Source organism: Salvelinus alpinus, chromosome 31 (assembly GCF_045679555.1).
Source record: "Salvelinus alpinus chromosome 31, SLU_Salpinus.1, whole genome shotgun sequence".
Taxonomy (NCBI): Eukaryota; Metazoa; Chordata; class Actinopteri; order Salmoniformes; family Salmonidae; genus Salvelinus; species Salvelinus alpinus.
This window is the reverse complement of record NC_092116.1, coordinates 20,399,656-20,416,704: the sequence shown is the minus strand read 5'-3', so window position 1 is coordinate 20,416,704 and position 17,049 is coordinate 20,399,656. Positions and strand designations below refer to the sequence as shown.

Here is a 17,049-nt window from a genome sequence, read left to right as displayed (position 1 = left end):
CCCTGTAAGGCCTGTACCGGCGATCTTACCTAGTGGAGATAATATGTCTGGTGAAGCTCAAATGCCAATTGAAGATAAAGTTATGCATGACCTACTGACACATGTGCCGTTACGTAACAGGAAGAATGTTAAATACATTATGAACAAGATAAAAGACTCAAAGGGGGTAGCTGCTTGGAACGACTCTGGAGAGTTTATCCTTCAGGGCTCTGTGGTTAGAGGGTCCCATATGCAGGACTTGCTTAAAAGTACCACGGCTGCCCACAAGGTTGCTGAGGACCGAAGGCCTCCAGGATGGCGTCAGTTTCTTAAGGCCCTGGCAATCCTCAACATTCCCCTCTCGGGTGTACCCAACCATAAGCTTTGTCAACAGATTCAAGCTTTAAAACAAAAGCCTTCAACGAGATACAGCACCCCTAAAGATGACCCAACAACACCTCCACCCTATGAAAACGATGATGATAACTCATTTACTCCCCTGAACGTCTCAGGACCTTTTCCTAATCCCGATCTCTCGGGGTGGTTAGCCTTTTGAAAATGACTTTTGAATGACTATGATTAAATTCAATAAAAAAAAATATTTGAAAAAATAAGCATTTTAACATTTGTGACATTCTTGAAACATATGACGTGAGCATACGCCTTGATTACGCGTTCTTAAAGGACACACATTTGAACACTTTTGATATTTTCTAACAAAACAAGCTACAAGGTTATCATTACTTCTTAAATCATCCTTATAAAGAGACATTACATCTTCAAAAGAAACTCCCCGGGCTCTTTGGCACAGGTAAAATACACAGTGGTGACCGCATGTAGTGGAAAGGTTATCTTGCACTTGTTTGATGTTGTAGTAGATCTTTGAACCGTTTAGGGTCAAAAAATCTTTAATAGATTTAGGGAAATGGGAAAAACCGGGGGGAAAGCCATAGGAATCAAAAAAAGTTGAGATTTTTCTTCCACCTTCCTGTTCTAATGTCATAGCTAGCCAATGTTCACCCGGCATGTGTTTAGGATGGGTATTGACAATAAACATTGCAGGCCTCTCAGGCCATATCTCAATAGGTAATTCATCACAAGCCAACACTCCACAAAATTGTTTTCCAATCAAGCGGCTCATGAGCCCGTCCAACTCTTGGGTATTCATGTCTTTGTTCAAAGGTCCTTAATAATAATCCACTAAGACCTGTCTTCGGGCATTCACTTCCAAGATTGAATCAGAGCATGCGTAAACAATCATGCTAACTGTACAGGCTAAAGGTGTACGGAAACGCATTTCCAGCCTGAGGTTCCCTTGGGACACCACAGACAGATTTCCTGAGGTGTCATCATCAGGGGATAAATTGAAAGCATACAACGTGTAACCCTCTGCAAAATCATTTCTGTCAATAGGTAAAGAGAGATCTTTTAGATGTCGCCCTGTAGCCAGGAATAGATTGTAAAATTCTCGCACAGATATGTTGTTATTAAATTGTGGTTGGAAAGCCTTCGCCGGAACCTGACGTCCGTCCTGACAGAGCGCTACATACTCTGCATTGAAGTGCTGAAAATTAAAGTTTTTTTTATCTAAACTGCCCGTATTAGAGGCGTGATCAACCAGACCTATAACCACATATCTAGGTAAAGGGCCTAGAAATAGGTTTTCTTGACTGCAGATTCTACTGCCCACAGGTATGCTAAAGGTTTTCATGGTAATTCTTTGGAGAGGGTAAAGGGCATTTCCTTTCATCAAAGCATGTGAGTGACCCAGGCGCACGGCCGGAGATACAGATACTTTTTTAATAAAAAGGGTTGCCCCCAACACTTTCAAACTAAAATCCCCGTCTTGGGGAGACATCAGGCAAAAATCATCCTTGGCCCTGGTTAATTTTAATCTTAAATCAACCGAATTTAAGAGTAACCGTTCTTGAAAGAAAATGTCAGAGTGTATAGGGCCTAGCAAATGAAACTCTCGAGATTCGGCGCAGTAGCGAGCTCGTGCCGCTAGTCCTTTGTTTGCACCGGTGGAAGGGTCTGTCGATTCCATAGAGGCTCCTGCAGTATCCTTGCTAAACAGCCCGGCGCTAAATTGGGTTTTGAGAGTGTCTTCGGAGTAGTTTAGTAAACACTCCATGATGGCTCTATAAGGGTATGTAGCGCTGCTTTGACTGATTAGGCGTTCACCCAAAGTCACATCAACTTGGGAGAAAATGGTGGCCAAGGGGTAATTAATGAGACTCACTTTGGCATCGCCTGCAATATTAGACCCATCTCTTTTGGTCACTTTTAGACGTAAATGCACCAAGGTGTTGTTGAGGTCCAGATAGTTGTCACCGTGGCCTGGTATGAAAAATTCGATAGGCCCGTTATCGGTAATAGCAGAGAGAGGGGCTATCTCCACATAACTGGATCTATCTATTGAATGCTGCGTTAACGGTGCCGTGAAAAGATCGAGTTCTGTCTTTATAGCTTCAGAGGACATTCGATGTAAAAGAGCCATGTCACTTATTCTTTTAGAAAATACTTCCTAGTATTCTTTTAGCCTGTTTTGGTACAGACCTCCTCACTTTACCCCGTCTTTGACTTACTGAGGTTCTTTTAACAGTTAACCGCCGCTTTTTAGGTGCCGGCCTACGCCTTAAACCAGGGGGTCTCTTTTTTGGTCTTCGATACAATATCATAAGCCCCGAGCCTTCTTGATGCTCCACATCTGGTGACGCCCTTCGGGTCATAGCATTGGCTACAACCTCACTTACTATATTTTTAGCCGCTGATTTTAAATGTGGTTTGGCTATGCTGAAGCCTCTATTCATAAACGGTAAAACCATCCTGAAGAGGTTACGGAATATACCTCCTATCCCCGAACCATACATTGTCGGCGCTCCATGATATCCTGGTAGTCCATTACCCACTTGATCCACATAGTATGAAACATAACGGTTAGGGTCGAGCTGATGGTGCTCCATAACTCTTTTATTTGTATTATGTTTATAAATATAATACAGCTATTATATATGTAGAGAGGTTTTGGTGGGTCTAAAGTGGAGTTTTACAATCGTTTTACCATAAGTAAATTCAATGTTTTCGTTCTGATCCGTTTTAAGCTCAACCAGAATGTTTTCAATATAGTTCTTGCTGACATGTACGTAGTGCGGCTTGTCATAATTGACAGTGACGATGTCCCCATCCTTACCGTCTATATGAACTGTTCGCAGGAGGGGCACACATGTGTCTCCGACCCTTTGATAGGTTATGATGTCGGTATACACAAATATGTTGTAAAAGCCTGCATGTATATCCGCAGGGAATGGGAATAATTTATCGTTCACATACGTCCATTTATTGGGACCCATCCCCAACATGTAGGATAAATTACCGCTGGTCTTTATACCTCCGTTAGCAGGCCCTGAGATTTGTATCCTTTTATGGATTGGATTGTAGAATAGGAATATTTCCATCTTGTTCAGGGTTAGGTGTTCATTCAACTCTGAGACGATCCTGTCGACGGTTCTATAGAAACCTTTTTTAAGCTTAATAAGTTTCGCAGGTTCCGATAACATTTTGCAATAAAAATCACGGTCCTTAGCTTTGATATTATACCAACTATGTGGGTATGTAATCTCGCTGAGACCTACTTCCCAAGCCTCTGATAACTCTATAGGCTTTGGAAAATTGGTTGTATACTTCGAACTCTGATTATTACGATATATCTGTGCCGACGCATTACTGGGGAGAGTCAGGTAGAAGCCGCTGTGTTCCATGATGCCCAACTGTGTACACGCGAATGTTGCGCTAGTTATCATGACTAGGGGTTTAAATTAATCCCCGTTGCCTCCACCACATCCTGCTCCAATACCCAACTGTTGAACTTTTGAGGCCAGTTTTTCCAGCGGACCAGCAACCATTTTTTACCCTTTTCTCTCTTCTGATCTAGAATCTCCTCCACGTGAAAGACTTTGTCTTTACCCAACTGGACCTTCTGTAATTCCTTCTCATAAAAAGATCCCTCTATAAGATCCCCGTCATAATCTTTTAATTTGTAGACCGGCGGAATGCGTGGCAGACATTCGGTAACGGTAAACAACTCCGAGCTAAAGCCTTGTTCGTATTTTTTGTCGAAAACACCCCTCAACTTTGATATACGCACCAAGTCACCCACTAGGAATTTAAAAGTCATTTTTTTCTTACGGCGAAGTGGGAACAAACCATACATATTTTTAAAGACTTGAAAAGAGTTTTCCGAAGAGACCTCAGAGGGCTTCATACGTATAGTCTTATGGTAGCTGTGGTTGTACCCGTTTACTAAATCCTGAACTATGTCTGTATATCTGTGGGTGTTGTGAGCTGTAAAATATCGCCACATCCGCTCTTTCAAAGTCCTATTAAAGCGTTCCACAACCGAAGCTTTCAAATCAGAGCCTGTAGCAAAATGTACTATATTATACTTATTCATTAGCTTCTGAAATGTTTTATTAAAAAATTATTTTCCGCCATCCGTCTGCACTTTCTTGGGTGCGCCTCCTGCCTTCAAGATCGATTCAAAGGCCCTGGTCACCTCTGCCCCGCTCTTATTTTTTAACACCCTTACATAGGCTAATTTAGAGAAAATATCTATAACAGTTAGCATGTAGCGATTTCCATCATTTTTATCGGCAAGGGACTGCATGTCACATAGATCCGCCTGAAATTGGGATAATGGATGCGTAGAAAAAACTCTATTTCTTGGACATTGTTTTCTTACAGGTTTATGTAGAGTGTAGGCATCTTGCTCTGATAACCATTCATTCACTTTAGCATCGCTTAACAGACTACCTGTTTCTTCGACTATAGCTCTCTGTAAACACTCTTTACCCCCATAAGACCCGGGGTTAGAGGGATTATAATATATGTTTTTCAACAGCTGCTCAGCCATCCTTCTTGCCTCTCTGAGGTACAATAACTGTAATGAGCCACTTTCATATAACGACAACATTTCAGTTTGTGAATTTTTATTTTAAGAATGCAACAATTATTACGTATACAGACAATTCAGGATTTGTTGCAAGATACAAGTCCCCGTTTTCTCAACAATCACAGCATGCAACACCCTGTATATATTGTTTAGATTTACAGGTTTGTTTCGCTGAATTTTTAAAACACACACGTCTGATATATAAGTATATAAACAACAAATATGATACACATTCACATTAAAGGGTGGTTCAAACAAATAATGTAAAATCTTAGCCAAAGTTTTTTCTAGTTCTTCAGAATCCTCAACAAGCCTTGATACCATATGTGACCATTGTAAACTCTCGCCCGTATGTCGGACCTGTTTCATGATTTGCTCCATTTTTAACACACGCTCTACAATAACCCCTGTATTGTGTGTCGTGTAGAACTTTACATTGTTCACTTTATTTTCAATAATTTGATGCATAACATTTGTAAGGTCTCTCAAAAGAAAAAAGGTATTTATTCGCTCAAACATCGTAGACACATAGTTACCCATAGCTCTAAATAAACAAAATGTCACTCGTTCTCTTGGGATTTATTGAGCCAGAAAAGCATCACATCAGCCACCACAGCTTCCCTGTATTTGTTGTCGTCCACCAGGGTGTGTCGGATTTCTTTGAGTTTCTCGTGGATGAAGATGGCCTCCTTCAGTTCATGTAGGAAGGCTTCGGTTACCCCGTAAACTCTAGGGATAGACGGCACAATACCCATAGACTCCAGGGCGATGACCAGCGCTGGTATAAAACGGCAGGACCACAGTCTTTTCACCAGCTCCTCAAAATGATTGAAAAAGTAGTATCTAGGAGGGTCGTAGAGGCAAGGATGACGACGCTGGCTGGGATGATTGATCTCACAGCCGATGCATTTTTCTCGTATATATTCGCCAATCACCACGTCTAAAAGTGTAGCTACAGAGGCCTTGATGGTATCCACAAAAATAGTACTGGCCACCCCATCAAACACATCCTCAGGCTGGGTAAATGTCGGGGGTGTCACGGGTCTTGCCAGGGGTGCGTAGAGTGTAGGGCTTCGTGGCATAGAGTCTTTAGTGTCGGGCCCCCATGACGTAGTGGCTTCCTCGTAGATGGTCTGGAGATCCATGGTGTATGCTGAAATGAAGAACTGGCTGCTTTTTTCTTTTTATTGTAGAACAAGGCCATTGGGTATCTGGGGGGGGGGGGCGGGGTTAAAGCATCCGCTTACTTAGTTATCTTCTTGAGGCTCTTTTGCATCGTAATCTTTACGATTCGTATATATTATGCACTTCTTTAAATGAACAAGGCTCTGACGCTGTTGGCTCTGTACAAAGAGAGCATCCAACGGTTTCAACATTTTCAATTCCATTACATCCCAACTCTTAAAAGGAATAAGCAGACGCAGTCGGGTATCCCCAGTCAGGCCACCACCCCTAAGGTTGTGGTTTCGGATTGCCTCGGTGCCGATATAGAACTCCACGCTGCCGCACGGTCGGCCATTCTGTCTTTGTATTTTCACCCTGTGAAATATTTGTCCTGAGGAGTCAGGGGTACCTTCCCAACGGGTCTCGTGGCCCGTGAACACACTATACCCCTTGGTGATAAGGCTCAGTTCAGGACACACAACCTTGCGAAAAACCGACCAGTCTTCAACACCATATTCCAAGCCTACAGTCTGTTCTGTATATTCTTCTCCTTCATCTACCGTATAGAGGGTCACTCTACAGGCCAGGTAATCAAACCGATACCCCCACTGCTGGCCATTAGACATCAACACTTGATCTGTCAGAGCATTTGCTGGCGGTATTTGGGTTCTATACACAAAAACGTTTTTTTGGCGCATCATATATTGCTGGTTGATACTTTGCCCTTGCTCTATGGGCAACCCGAGGGCCTGCTTCAGTTGTTACCGTCATCACTTCTTTGGTACCGATCCCAAATTCCATGGTTATTCTTAAGATCTTGTGCACTCTTAAACAGGAATTGTTCAGCGGCTTTATAAGGGGCATTAACCAACCCAAACCGTGAGAAACAGTAACAGGTTGACCTGACACATGGTCACTTACTCAACCCCCCCGACCCCCCTGGGCATGCACCCTTCTACATGACATAGGGTCATAAATCATTACATAGGGTCATAAATCAGGCTTGGGTCATCAATCATTAACGGTTGACCTGTCAAATGGACCCTTACTCACCCCATAGCCCCCACCTAACCAGGCTTCCCTGACCAGAAGACATGCACACGTCATCACTACATAGGGTTCACATAGAGTTCACATAGGGTCATCAATCAAATTTTGACGCGTCACATCTACTTTAATCTCTCTGCTGTACCTATGTTATGTCCGAAAAGTCAGTTATAAATTATTCTTTCCAAGTTCTAAACAATTTATCATCTAGTAGGCTTTGATAAAATGTCCAATATCCTTGTGGAAATTCTGTAAGAGTAATATATATGCCAATTATGTGATGATCCGACCGCATTCTGTCCCCTATCAACACTTTTTAAACAATTGGTGCCAGAGAGAATGGCATAAGAAAACATTCAAGACGACTAGCTTGATTAAGCCTCCGCCATGTATATCTCACTAGGTCAGGGTATTTGAGTCTCCATATATCCACTAATTCCAATATATCCATGACATTCATGATTTCCTTAAGTGCCTGAGAGTGATAGTTGTAGTGTGATTTCCTTTCAGGTCCATAGGGGTATTTAAGACCGTTTTGAAATCTCCCACCATAATAATAGAGTCTAGTGTTGCTTGTAGAGATGATAAATTCTTAGATATATTTTCAAAGAAGCTTGGATCACATATTTAAAATAATCCATCTACCTTGATGATCTGTTTGGACAATTTGCACATTTGGATCAAAATGACTTGTAATTAAAACCATCACCCCTTTTGAATTTCTTTGCCCATGGGAGAAATATATTTCGCCCCCAGTCCCTTTTCCACAAAACTTCATCTAAAATTGTTGAATGAGTTTCCTGTAAACAATAGATATTATATTCCTTCTCTTTTAGCCAGGTAAATACTGATCGTCTTTTCTTATTATCTGCTAAGCCATTACAGTTGTAACTGGCTATACTTATTTCACCACATACCATGAGACAAAGTCACCGGCTTTCTAGCCATCGCCGCTCCATGTTTCATATGTCCATTTGTTTTGTCTTGTTCCATACACACCTGGTTTTCATTCCCCAATCAATCTACATGTATTTAGTCCTCTGTTCCCCGTCATGTCTTTGTGTGTAATTGTTCATTGTAAATGGTGTATGTTCACGCATGATACTTGTATAGTTTATGTTCCGTGTTTTGGGGCACTTATGTCATTTTTTGTGCCTATTGTTGAATGGAATAGAAGTGCTCTCCTGCACCTGACTTCGCCTCCCGTACACAGCTTTTACAGAATTACACACCCAATGATGGAGTCAGCAGGAGCAGGTACCCCGGTTAGAGGAGTTGAGGAGCGCGTCCAGGAACATTCAGCTATGTTAAATCATCTTGGTGCCATGATGGAGACAGGAGGTCTCCCCAGTGCCTCGACCAGCGCAACCGGGGTTCCCTCTACCCATCCCGTCCGGAACCAGTCCCAGTGGGATACGCCTCTCCCTTCCCAGGGAGTATGATGGGACGGCAGCACAGTGCCAGGGATTCCTATTACAACTGGACCTCTACCTGGCCACTGTGCACCCAGCTCCCACGGGAAGGGAGAGAGTTTCTGCCCTCGTCTCATGCCTCTCAGGAAGATCTCTGGAGTGGGCAAACGCCGTGTGGGGAGAAGGAGACGCGGTGTTGGACCACTTCGAGGAGTTCACCCGTCGCTTCCGGGCCTTCTTCGACCATCCGCACCGAGGGTAAAGCGGCGGGGGAACGGCTCTTCCACTTAAGGCAGGGGACGAGAACCTTTCCTGGTTCACGCTCTGGATAGTCGAACATTAGGATCCGGACTAATCAGGGAAGCCACCATCTCCCTGACCATGGAGACGCAGGGGGGTCACCATGGAGACGCAGAGGAGAAATTCAGTCTCTTTCTCATTGACTGTCCTGCATTTCCCGTGGTACTAGGCCTTCCCTGGTTAGCTCCTCATAACCCCACTATTTCCTGGCAACAGAGGGCTCTCACGGGGTGGTCGCGAGAGTGCTCGGGGAGGTGTGTAGGGGTTCCTTTGGTGCTACCACGGTGGAAAGTCCAGACCAGGTCTCCACCATGCGCATCCCCCCAGAATATGCCGATTTGGCTCTCGCCTTCTGTAAAAAGAAGGCGACTCAATTACCACCTCATCGACGTGGGGATTGTGCGATAAATCTCCTGGCAGACACTGCGCTTCCCAGGAGTCATGTGTACCCCCTGTCGCAAGCGGAGATGGTGGCTATGGAGACATATGTTTCTGAATCCCTGCGTCAGGAGGTACATTCGGTCCTCCACTTCACCCGCCTCCTCAAGTTTCTTTTTTGTGAAGAAGAAGGATGGAGGTCTACGCCCGTGCATTGACTATGGAGGTCTCAATCAAATCACGGTGAGGTACAGTTACCCGCTACTTCTTATCGCCACGGCGATTGAGTCAATGCATGGGGCGCGCTTCTTCACAAAACTGGATCTCAGGAGTGCGTATAACCTGGTTCGTATCCGGGAGGGAGACGAGTGGAAGACAGCGTTTAGTACCACCTCAGGGCATTATGATTACTTAGTCATGCCGTATGGGTTGATGAATGCTCCATCAGTTTTCCAATCCTTTGTAGACGATATTTTCAGGGACCTGCACGGGCAGGGTGTAGTGGTGTATATCGGTGACATTCTGATATACTCCGCTACACGTGCCGAGCATGTGTCCTTGGTACGCAGGGTACCTGGACGACTGTTGGAGCATGACCTCTATGTCAAGGCTGAGACATGCCTGTTCTTTCAGCAGGCCATCTCCTTTCTAGGGTATCGCATTTCCACATCAGGGGTGAAGATGGAGAGTGACCGCATTGCAGCCATGCGTAATTGGCTGACTCCCACCACGGTAAAGGAGGTGCAGCGATTTTTAGGTTTTGCCAATTACTACCGGAGATTTATCCAGGGTTTTGGCCAGGTGGCTGCTCCCATTACCTCACTGCTTAAGGGGGGTCCCGTACGGTTGCAGTGGTCAGCTGAGGCGGACAGGGCTTTTGGGCAGCTAAGAGCTCTGCTTACTTCAAAACTCCGCCCCTGTGCTTTCTTCTCGAAGAAGCTCAGCCCAGCGGAGCGTAACTATGATGTGGGGGACCGGTAACTGTTGGCTGTGGTTAAAGCGTTGAAGGCGTGGAGACATTCGCTTGAGGGGGCTAAACACCCTTTCCTCATCTGGACTGACCACCGCAACCTGGAGTACATCCGGGCAGCGAGGAGACTGAATCCTCGTCAGGCAAGGTGGGCCATGTTCTTTACCCGTTTTGTGTTTACCTTGTCCTATAGACCAGGTTCCCAGAATACGAAGGCAGACACACTGTCCCGGCTGTATGAAACAGAGGAGAGGCCCATGGATCAGACTCCCATACTCCCGGCTTCTTGCCTGGTAGCACCGGTCGTGTGGAAGTTGGATGCGGACATTGAGCAGGTGTTGCATACAGAACCCGCTCCCCTCCAGTGTCCGGTAGGGCGTATGTACGTTCCGTCTGCTGTCCGTGACCAGTTGATCTATTGGGCCCACACGTCACCCTCCTCTGGTTGTCCGGGGATCGGTTGGATGGTGCGCTGTCTAACTGCCTGGGTGGGGGCGCCCCACCTGAATCCCCACCGGCTAGGTTCAAGGTCATCAATGTTCTCATTAGCTGCTTTGAGAATTTCCTTGTGTAGTATGCTCTCCCTTTAGGGGGCTTTGGCTTTGCAGGATCAACCCTGCCAAGCAGGCTCAGAATCTTGAGGGGGCAGTGCTGCTCTAGGTCTCTGACCGCATTTTGGCTGCATACTGACTGCTTACAGCAGGCCCATAAAACAGTTTGGAACTACTCCTTAGGATCTGGGTCATTCAGGTGGGTGTCTAGGGTATAGGGTTGTTGACAGTTCCATCAATATAGGACAATAAATAAATTAAATGTATAATTTATTTCTAAACACTGTTCCACCATGATAGGACAAGAAATAAAATAAATAAATAAGACGTATAATTCATTATAAAAAGTATATCCATCATCTGAACAACATTGAAAGCTCTCTCACACCCCCGCTCACAGCAATACATTGGTTCTGGGATATGCAACCATTTCCTTTCTCACTCAACGCCACTTTCCCAAACATAAAAAAACACACCACACCATCCACACATACTGTGCCAGTTTTTTTCTTCACCATGTTGAATTAGTGCTTTTGTGTTCCAATTAGTTATATTTGAAGATATATAGAAAAGCTATATTTTTTATTGTATTTTTACAATCCATAACCAGGCTAGAAATGTGTTTCATTATTTTCCTCGTCTATAAGAACTTTGTAATTTTTAAAATAGCCATGGAGTAGTCTGTGACTCTGAACAAGTGGTTATCAATATATAGTTTATCGACGACGAGAGCCACTCGTTTCCCTTTGAATCTATTTTCCTTGAAAATTGGATACAGCACTTTACGCTGTTCTGCAATTTCCTTCGGGAACTAGTCATTCATGCCAATTTTAGTCACAGCAAGTCTTTTACCCAGGCTTTTAACCATTATTTTATCTTTAAATGAAGCAAATTTGGCGTTCATACCTCTGCCCTCTCTGTCCGAAGCGGTGTACACGTTCGAGTTGGATTCTGTCGATAGCTTCGCGTGGAATCTTTGCGTGGTACTCTCTAACTACAGATTCAGGAACTTCTCCTTCATTCTCTTGGATACCTGTAAGTACCAGATTCTCTCTCATGGATCTAGTCTGTATATCCAGTAAGGCTTCCCTCAGAACGATGTTCTCCTTTTTAAGTTCAATAACTACGTTTTCAATCTAATTGACTGTCACTTTTAGCTTGTTTGTTTCCTTCTCCAATGTCACAGCTTTTTCATCACCCATCTCGAGGCTTGCCTTCAACTCCTTTATATCCTTACTGACTAATTCAAGTATACCCAGTTTGTCATTTATTGATTTTAACAGATCGGTTTCGACCTTTACCATTCCCGGTGGTGAAAATATTCAATTGTCTGTGTCTGTAGAAGAGTCACATTTTCGTTTTGAAATCGGTTCCCTTGTCTTACGCTCCGTCATGTTAGGGTGTTAATTGTTTTCGTGATATTTGTCGATAAATTTCTCTAGTCTTAAGATTTGTTTTGTGTTATTATCCAGATTGAAGGTTATCATCACCAGATTGTGTAGTGCTAATAATTAGTCTAACTTGCCGATATTGAATATTACGTTTTTATCTTAAGGTGCTCCACATAACTACGTTCAGTCCGCCATTACCGGTCTCACTGCCGCCCTCAGGAGGATTCTCAGGAGAACAAAATTCCTGATGTAAGGATTGGAGAGAAGGAGGAGTGTCCAAAGTGGAGTATATCTACTTGTGATGGTGAGAACATGTTTTTGACTGAACTACAGCTGTAACGACCCTTTGGGAAGTATTTAACTTGGTTAAAGCTTCTCTAGTGTCCATGAGTTATTTACTCTGAACAATTAGAACCTAACCGGTTAAATAAGGGGTACTTAATGTAACCCTTAGCTAACTGTAACACACACACACCTCACCTTTCCCAGGATCCTCCTGCTCACTAGCTCTACCTCCAGGTCTTCTAACCTCAGAGTATGTGACATCTTCTTCACGTCCGGCTACTCCTATGGTTACAGAGAGATGAAGAAAGAGATGGTTCCTTTTTTTCACTTATTTTATATATATTGCACCCCATGCGTGATTATATTACTTCACTAAAACTAACCTCATGGTGATTACGCCCAATTAGATTTGTACCTTTCTAGTTTCTCCCTCACAACCCACTATCTCAACATTCTGTTAGAATTGTACCATTCTAGTTCCTCTCTCACAACCCACTATCTCAACATTCTGTTAGAATTGTACCATTCTAGTTCCTCTCTCACAATCCACTATCTCAACATTCTGTTAGAATTGTACCATTCTAGTTTCTCTCACAATCCACTATCTCAACATTCTGTTAGAATTGTACCATTCTAGTTTTTCTCTCACAGTCCACTATCTCAACATTCTGATAGAATTGTACCATTCTAGTTCCTCTCTCACAACCCACTATCTCAACATTCTGTTAGAATTATACCATTCTAGTTCCTCTCTCACAACCCACTATCTCAACATTCTGTTAGAATTATACCATTCTAGTTCCTCTCTCACAACCCACTATCTCAACATTCTGTTAGAATTATACCATTCTAGTTCCTCTCTCACAACCCACTATCTCAACATTCTGTTAGAATTATACCATTCTAGTTCCTCTCTCACAACCCACTGTCTCAACATTCTGTTAGAATTGTACCATTCTAGTTCCTCTCTCACAACCCACTATCTCAACATTCTGTTAGAATTGTACCATTCTAGTTTTTCTCTCACAGTCCACTATCTCAACATTCTGATAGAATTGTACCATTCTAGTTCCTCTCTCACAACCCACTATCTCAACATTCTGTTAGAATTATACCATTCTAGTTCCTCTCTCACAACCCACTATCTCAACATTCTGTTAGAATTATACCATTCTAGTTCCTCTCTCACAACCCACTATCTCAACATTCTGTTAGAATTATACCATTCTAGTTCCTCTCTCACAACCCACTATCTCAACATTCTGTTAGAATTATACCATTCTAGTTCCTCTCTCACAACCCACTATCTCAACATTCTGTTAGAATTATACCATTCTAGTTCCTCTCTCACAACCCACTGTCTCAACATTCTGTTAGAATTGTACCATTCTAGTTCCTCTCTCACAATCCACTATCTCAACATTCTGTTAGAATTGTACCATTCTAGTTTCTCTCAAAATCCACTATCTCAACATTCTGACAGAATTGTACCATTCTAGTTTTTCTCTCACAATCCACTATCTCAACATTCTGTTAGAATTGTACCATTCTAGTTCCTCTCTCACAATCCACTGTCTCAACATTCTGTTAGAATTGTACCATTCTAGTTTCTCTCAAAATCCACTATCTCAACATTCTGATAGAATTGTACCATTCTAGTTTTTCTCTCACAATCCACTATCTCAACATTCTGTTAGAATTGTACCATTCTAGTTCCTCTCTCAAAATCCACTATCTCAACATTCTGACAGAATTGTACCATTCTAGTTCCTCTCTAAGAATCCACTATCTCAACATTATATTAGAAATGTCTCGGTCTACACAGAACAAAAATATAAATTCAACATGTAAAGTGTTGGTCCCATGTTTCATGAGCTGAAATAAAAGATCCCAGAAATGTTCCATACACACAAAAAGCTTATTGATCTCAAATTTTGTGCAAAAAATTACATCGCTGTCAGTGAGCATTTCTACTTTGCAAAGATAATCCATCCACCTGACAGGTGTGGCATATCAAGAAGCGGATTAAAAAGCATGATGATTACACAAGTGCAGGGGACAATAAAAGGCCACTAAAATGTGCAGTTTTGTCACCCAACACAATGCCACAGATGTATTGTGGGAGCATGCAATTGGAATTCTGACTGCAGGAATGACACCAGAGCTGTTGCCAGAGAATTCAATGTTTTATAGAATTTTGCAACTGGACTCACAACCGCATATGTATGGCGTTGTGTGGGCAAGCAGTTGGGCAAGCAGTTGGGCAAGCAGTTGGGCAAGCAGTGGGGCAAGCAGTTTGCTGATGTCAACATTGTGAACAGAGTGCCCCGTGTTGGTGGAGGAGTTATGTTATGAGCAGGAATAAGCTACGGACAATGAACACAATTACATTTTATCGATTAGCCATTTGAATGTACAAAAATACTGTAACGAGATCCTGAGGCCCATTTTAGGTATCTGTGACAAACAGATGCATATCTGCATTCCCAGTCATGTGAAATCCATAGATTCCAGCCTAATGAATTTATTTCAATTGACTGCATTTCCTCATATTAACTGTAACTTGCGTTTATATGTTTGTTCAGTATACTTCCTCTCTCACAATCAACTATATCAACATTATTTTAGAAATATACCAGTATACTTCCTCTCTCACAATCAACTATCTCAACATTCTATTAGAATTGCACCATTCTAGTTCCTCTTTCACAATCCACTATCTCAACATTCTATTAGAAAGATACTGTTCTCATTCCTCTCTCACAATCCGCTATCTCAATATTATTTTAGAAATATACCATTCTAGTACCTCTCTTACAATCCACTATATCAACATTCTTTCCATTGAGCTCTACTAGGTTACAGTCCCTTGACTGGAAGGTCCAACATGCAAATCACTTTATTAGCTGTTAGGGTAACGAACCAAAATATACAATGTCTAATATTCTAATTCAACATATCTGAAGAAAAGCGGACATATTGTTATGAGAAAACACTTTTGGCCATAAACCAAATGTTACAGGTTGATGGTCGGTCGGTCGGTCGGTCGGTCGGTCGGTCGGTCGGTCGGTCGGTCGGTCGGTCGGTCGGTCGGTCGGTCGGTCGGTCGGTCGGTCGGTCTGTCTGTCTGTCTGGAAGTTGGTTGACAGTGTGAAATCCAACAGATACGTCCAGAGTGTGACGAGTAACAACTCATTTAGATGGAACTTTCATCTTCTTATGCCCTTTTCATTGCACTAATACTGTACATATCCTTCAAATAGGATTCTATATGGAGAACCATTGTTGAGGCCGTGTGGAATGTATTCAAAAGGAAATGAACATGTCTGAAAGTCATAAATAAAACAAACATTGCATAATACAACATTTTGCTATAGTACATTCTAAAAGAGATGCCCAGTGTCTCATACAATACCACATGTTAAACATATAGTACTAATTAATATTAATAAGTACAGTTACAAATACACTTCAGAAAAGCTCATATTGATCCCGACCAAGATACGGTCTTCATTTCCCTATAGCCCCTGGGTTTACACAGTGTTCGTGACACAACCACACAGTAAATCATCATCACTATAATTATAACCAGTTGATAGTCTATACAGCCTTCTTCTGTTACTAACTCCTTGTTGAATTATGACATCTCCACCCTCGCCCCCCAAAGTGATGAAATGTCGTGTTGTAAACTTATGCTTGAAAAGGGAATAAAGCGATATAAATGAGCGAGAACTCACCATTAGAAACTTCACTTTCTGCTCCAGTATCTTGGTTCTGATGCCGAGTGAATGTAACATCGGAGTAGATGATTTCACCAGACATCATCACTGCTCTAAGTTCTCTTTCAGAGTGGAGACCAGAAGAGGAAGAAGGCCCTCAACACACACACTCACTCATTTAAATCCCATATACACTCACACACTCAACTACACACACACTAGCAGTACACAAACACAACTGTTACGGAATGTTATGCAAATAACATTCAGACACACACACACAAACATGTACGCATGAATGCCCGCACACACACTCACCCGTCCCAGGAGAATGATGAGGACTGCAGTGGGGTAGAGAGGTGCAATAAAAAAATCATATTCAGTTCCTATTTACCGCTGGGCTTCATTTGAATATGTTGTAAACTAGCAACCCTGTGATTGATCTGTATTACTGATATCATTTTTAAAGGCAGTACCAAGACAGTTGACTTGTCATCGTCATTCAAACATGGCCTGTAGAATTTACTGTAGGTAGGATTCTAGCTAGCTGTAATTATATAGCGATATAAAATATTATCTTTCAGATAAGTTTCATTTATGATAGTTGGTTAAAGAGAGACAGCAGATAATACATTGTTTCTATAATCTTAATATAATATAGAACATCATATATCATCAAATAATGTGTTAGAATAATCATTTCATAATGACAGCTCCTGTCAATTTGACTCTTTTTGAGGGCTCTCTTGGAGCTCGATGCTGACAGCTGTGGAAACAACTGTTGTTTTCTGTAAATCTATTTATATAACCGGTGACACTGACACTATTCTCATATTTACATACTGTGCTTCATGTTGTCAAAGGCAGGTAAATGATGTGGTGAGGTGTATTCAGATGAGGTA

At 42.4% G+C, this 17,049-nt stretch overlaps 2 protein-coding genes across 3 annotated transcripts in view; one reads left to right on the top strand and one right to left on the bottom strand.

Annotated features, from left to right (window-relative positions):
• Window positions 1-16,470, bottom strand: part of LOC139561089 (asialoglycoprotein receptor 1-like) — a 43,676-nt gene extending 27,206 nt beyond the window's left edge. Inside the window, exons 1-2 of one of the 2 annotated variants that reach the window (XM_071377931.1) lie at window positions 16,166-16,470; window positions 12,624-12,710 (exon numbers count right to left, since the gene is read on the bottom strand). In XM_071377931.1, coding sequence (XP_071234032.1) covers window positions 12,624-12,710; window positions 16,166-16,253 — 175 coding nt within the window. In that variant the 5' untranslated portion in view covers window positions 16,254-16,470. The remainder of the gene's footprint in view (window positions 1-12,623; window positions 12,711-16,165) is intronic. The other variant, XM_071377932.1, reaches the window with a different exon arrangement.
• The window catches only part of LOC139561091 (mucin-1-like), a 154,165-nt gene that overhangs the window by 98,038 nt on the left and 39,078 nt on the right, over window positions 1-17,049 (top strand). The window lies entirely within an intron of this gene.